This window comes from Mirounga leonina, unplaced genomic scaffold, assembly GCF_011800145.1.
Source record: "Mirounga leonina isolate KUSES-001 unplaced genomic scaffold, KU_Mleo_1.0 Mir_98446, whole genome shotgun sequence".
NCBI classification, from domain to species: domain Eukaryota; kingdom Metazoa; phylum Chordata; class Mammalia; order Carnivora; family Phocidae; genus Mirounga; species Mirounga leonina.
Genome location: NW_023270938.1, coordinates 1 through 5,448, shown reverse-complemented (window position 1 = coordinate 5,448; position 5,448 = coordinate 1). Strand labels below are relative to the sequence as shown.

At 35.0% G+C, this 5,448-nt stretch overlaps 1 protein-coding gene across 1 annotated transcript; it reads left to right on the top strand.

Annotated features, from left to right (window-relative positions):
• Window positions 1-2,433: 2,433 nt before the first annotated feature.
• On the top strand, window positions 2,434-5,436 carry LOC118006715 (alpha-mannosidase 2-like). The gene is made up of 3 exons (XM_034999475.1): window positions 2,434-2,958; window positions 4,284-4,502; window positions 5,266-5,436. Exons 1-3 carry the CDS (start codon window positions 2,908-2,910, stop codon window positions 5,416-5,418), a joined length of 423 nt encoding a protein of 140 aa, XP_034855366.1. The 5' UTR covers window positions 2,434-2,907; the 3' UTR covers window positions 5,419-5,436.
• Window positions 5,437-5,448: the final 12 nt, after the last annotated feature.

Sequence of the window (5,448 nt, the reverse complement as noted above, 5' to 3'; positions counted from 1 at the left end):
TAATTTTCAGTAACTGAGTTTGATATTTAGGATATTGAAACCTATTGGTTTCATTCACAGCTGATGGGTTTAAATGGACTCCTATTTAGGGATGTTGGCAGTATAACAAATATTTGACTACCAAACATAATAAAAATGAACATTTAGTTAATTTTTGATTGTGTACTTATTTCCAAAGGAAAATATTTCATATGTGATTCTCCTTTCTCTGTACTCTACTTAAAATGTATGTAGATGAGAGTTGTGTGTATGTCAGGTAAATTTATGCTGTGGTGCGCTTGAAGAACATGGTGTGAATCTCTAATTATGTTAAAAAAATGATTTTCTTAGTGCAGCATTATACTCATTATATACTCTACACATTCCATTTTTGAACAGATTCCTGGCATGATAATTATATAATCATTCAGTACAGTAGAAACATCATTATGGTCACATACTAATTAGCTCCTAAAATGAAACAAAACAGAACCTAGTTCACAGCTTATTATAAAAAGTGATTTAATATTATATAAAACTAAATGTATGGTTAAAATTATTATTTGCTTTAAATGTGAATCTTTTTCCCCTATGGGACATGGGAAGGAATCTGTGTTCTGGGTGCTTATTACCTAATTTATTGCTTGGGCACATGTTACATTTTATTATCAGAGCCCTTATGACTAGACCTGTGTAGTAGAGCATCCAACAAACCTGCCAGTAGGAATTCTAGGCTCAGTACCTGGATGTGCCTCAGGGCTTCTGCAGAATCAGGATACTGGCCCGAGTCTTCAGACCATATTATCTCTAAGCCTCTGGGAACATGGGGTTAAGCAGTAAATCACTCATTTCTGGGATGCTGGCTTAAACATCTTTGGTGCTGAGGATAGGTGATCCTCAACTGTTTTTCTTCTCCACGTTGCACATTAGGAATATAGTATTGTCTTGCTGGTAACAATGAATCCTGGCAGTTGTGATTCTCCAGGTGTGTTTGTGATGGGACAAGTCAGGTGACACGTAAGCTCTGGTAGAGGGCAGTAGGAGGGCACCAATAGGTTGGCAGATCCCTCAGGTAAGTCTGTTAAGCATTGCCCTCACTATCCTTTAGAATTGCTTCTGTGGATAAAATAGGGTTTTACCCAGTATGTCAAGACTTCAGTGTCCTTTGAAAATACGTTTTTGACTACACAGCTTCAGCCACTCTTCTCTCGCACATCTATGGAATCTCGGTGAACATAAGTGGTGTAAGCTAGGTTGTGTGATCCTGATGCATACTATAAGCCATTAGGAATTAGAGACATTTTTATTGCTGTGTTGTCGCTTTTGGTATCTCAGAATACTATTTCTATCATAAGAGCTTCTCCCGATAAACCCTTTATAAGTCAAACATTTTATAGATTTTATGCTACATGCTCTTTCTTTTCTTTTGTGTTTTCCTGTTGTCCTTCACTTTAGTTTTGACCACTGCAGGTATTAATTTTACTTCTTAAGCGATTTGCAATGCAATTGAAATACACAGAACACACGTAGAATAAAAGAGCACGACTACGCCTTCTAATGCACTAAATACACAATACTAGCTGGTGTCTGCCATCTTTGATGTAGCTGCTATGGGTCAGGGGGAGACGGGGTTGCTATTTGACTATTCAGTTCTGTGGTCCTGCAGTTACAAAATTGTATAGGAAACCAAAATATTTCAATCAAGAAAATATTCACTAATGAATCAGTGAGTTATATTATTCAAACATCCTCTTTGAAATATCTTTTGATTTATTTGAAGATAATCTGATTCAAATTGATCATAAAGTAAAATCATAAATCTTTCAAAGACTCTGTTTCATGAAGTCTGTGATATGATGGTCTAGAACATTTCTGCTCACAGGCAAAGCCATGAAACAGTGAGGATCTCCAACTAAGAATTCTTTGAATATCAAAGAAATTAAGAAGAGGACTTTAGGAAAAACGATGAAGTCCTTGAATATTTTTTACAAATGTAGTTATGTTTAAAACCATCCTATAAAAATTAAATGCGTGAAGGTGTCATAATGTGCTAATATAAAATATTGTTGGAAAAAGTCTGCCAGAAACTCCAGTTCATTCATTTTTTTGCTCATTCTAAGAATTGCATGTAGTTTTAAATAATTGTCTAAACTTATTTTAATAGTGTGTGTTGTCCTTTTTCTAGCTAGGCCCAGTCAAATCTTTTTTAGCACTATTTGTTATAAAATTTTAACGCCCTTTTTAAGTGGAGCCACTTGAAATGATCTTTTTTCCAGAACCAACTCTCTTGGGGAGTAAGGACCCCATGTATATAAAATAAATGTGTGATTCTGCATAGATAGCCATACATTTTTGTTGTCTTTTAGTGGTCTAAAATGAATGTCATGATTTTAATTGAAATTAATTGTGGCTAAAGTACAAATAGGCAATGTACGTGTTTTCTTACTCAGCGAGCTTAGGCAGGGATCAGGAGATTAGTTGTATCAAGCTGATTATTTTAGAAAGGCTAATAAAACCATGTGTTATATAGGTCATTTTCTGGGCCATGGAAATAACTTTATTATAGTTCTATTAATGTCTTCCATTTGTATAACATTTTATTCTTAGAAAGTGAATCATTATTTCATTACCCTTTGTAGTGTGTGTTATTTGTGATGAAATTGCGTGTTCTCCAAAAATTTTACCAGAATGTGTTCCTTATAAGTCCTCTCCGTGTGTTGACTCTATGTCTACAAGCTGAGTCTTTACACATAGTGTAAAAGAAGTAGAAATACTGTTTTAAGACCCGAGTAGTGAAGCAGCTGTTTTTGCAGGTATCTTGTGGTCTGTAATCCTTCAGAACAAGACCGAATCTCAGTGGTCTCAGTCTATGTGAGTTCCCCCACAGCACAAGTGTCTTCTGCTTCCGGAAAGCCTGTGGAAATTCAGATGAGTGCAGTTTGGAATACAGCAACTACTATTTCACAGACAGCCTATGAGGTACGTTTTTGCCATAGAACTTAAAGAGGCACCATTAAAAAAGCATAGCCAGTATGTAGTTTATATATGTATCCATGCTCCCTTGAGTCATCACATTGGTGTATGTGAAGTGGTTAAAGTTGTGGATACCAGGGGATTTAACTGACCAGTTAAATGACACTAAAGGAAAAGAGATCCTGTGTTTCCTAGAATACTAATATCTTCGTTAGTGTGTATATCACATGTTATTATTAGTATGTTATTAGCATGTATATTGTATATCTTTGTAAGTATTGGAACTTTTTCCTGAAGTAATGAAGTCATCATTACCTAAAAAATTTTGAAATTCTTTGTTTAACTCAATTCAGTAACAATTATGCACACTGAAGTTGAGATAAATAACACCTTTTCTAAATAACTTAGGTCCTTTCAGCGTTTCATTGCAAAGGTGACGTGACACACCATAAAAGAAGGACTTCCTAAAATAGAGGAAGGTGCTTTTTACCTGAGATACAAGTGTGGAAAGCCTGGCCTGAAGTAATAGACATTTTTGGAGAAAATTTCTTAAAGTAATATTAAACTGGACCCCCGCATCACTAGAAAAGTCGAATTCTTGGAGTCTCGAGTGCAAATTAAACTGTACTTCTGAAGACGCAGCCAAAAGCTAGGAACTCTAAATGAGAATTACTTTGCTTGTTAAAAGCCATTGCTGGCTGCTTTCATAAATTCATAATCCTTTAGTTAGAAAGGAGAAGATAATAGAAGTTTTGGTCAGATGTTACAGGAAACAGCCTATCTAGAAAAGGGAGGAATAGCTCCTAGAAGGCAGAGGTCACGACTTACAGTGTGTGTGCATCCTCTGTGCTTTGTGCATTGTCTGCTGGACCCCAGGCATTCGATGGCCACTGTTAGCCTGCCTAATATTTATAGTATTACATTTACCACTTTTATTTTTAATGTACTTGAAACCATAGTATAAAAAGGGTCCTGATAATTAGGAAAAATCGTTGTTCACCTAAAACTCCTACCTTCATGAAGCATTTTCTCCTCTGAGCATCCATTAAGAGCACCATAGGACAATTGAGGTTGCTCGTATAATTTCATATATTGAATGAAAGCATTCATGCCTTTGATAGTCCTACCAACCTGAAGTTATTAGATTCCCTGGATAAACGGAAATGTGGATACTCTACCCATAAATTCTCAAAATATCTTTAAAGTAGAGTATTAAATTCTTTTTAAAATACGGTAGTTTTTTTGTTGTTGTTCTTACTAGATGTATAAATCCTTTTCTTTCAGTAGATTGCATTTCTCTTTAAAAAAATTCTCTCCTCTGTCTTTTAAAGATTTCCTTCCTAGTGCAGATGCCACCACTCGGACTGAAAGTGTATAGAATTTTGGAATCAGCAAGTTCAGACCCACATTTAGCTGAGTATGTGCTGCATAATGGTAACGTAAAAGATAAAGGAATTTTCAACATGAAGAATGTAAAAAGTACTGAAGAAGATATAACTCTAGAGAACTCCTTTGTTAAACTTCGGTTTGATCAGTCTGGGCTTTTGGAGGTATGTTCTGAATAGTTTTCAAATTCATGGAAGGCTTATCACTTTTATTATAATATGTGCAGATTATGTATGCAGAGGGGGGAAAGTCGATGCAAATACTTTGGGAGAAAGGATGGATGAGCTATATGTATCTGATATATGTGGTCCACTGTGACCACTTGCTCCTAACAAGGGTGGTCTGTGGGTGGTGCTGCTCCGTGAACTGTTACTGGTCCACAAGATAAGTATAGAAGCTGTAATGGTTGAGAAAAATGTTTGTGGAAACTCTGAAAGCACAATGACACAATAAATTTATGCCTACTGAATCTAATAATAAAAAATTTGAGTGTATATTTGGTATATCACTTTAAATTTAATTTTTCTAGTAATTCACTCTTATTGTACTTCACAAAAATATTGGTCCATGCATACTGGAAATAAAAAAATAAACCTGCTTCTTCAGTACAGAAAGTTTGAGAAGCACTGGTCCACATCTTTTAATTTGTGTATCTCTTTCTTCCTTAATGAAGTGTGTTCTGACTTTTTGTTTCTATTGTGAAAGTTTTAAATTCTAAGTATTAGCTATAAAAGTATACTTTTAAATATAAGATTTTGGGTGTTCATCCAAGAATCGTGAATATTAGAGGCTGAATGTTAGCATTTTTCTGTCTGTCTTGAGGTTTTTTGGTGTTTTTTTTTTAATCAACATATACATGGAACCAGATGCAACATCATTAAAATCTTAATATAGTAAGTTGCTTTTAAACATTGTTTTTATCCTTAGGAAATGATAAATAAAGAAGACAGTAAACATCATGAAGTAAAAGTGCAATTTTCATGGTATGGAACCACCAGTAAAAAGGACAAAAGTGGTGCCTACCTCTTCTTACCTGATGGGGAGGCCAAGGTAAGTGCCAATGAACTGAGCTGTGAATAAGCATTTATTGAAAGAGTAATGAAGAAAAAA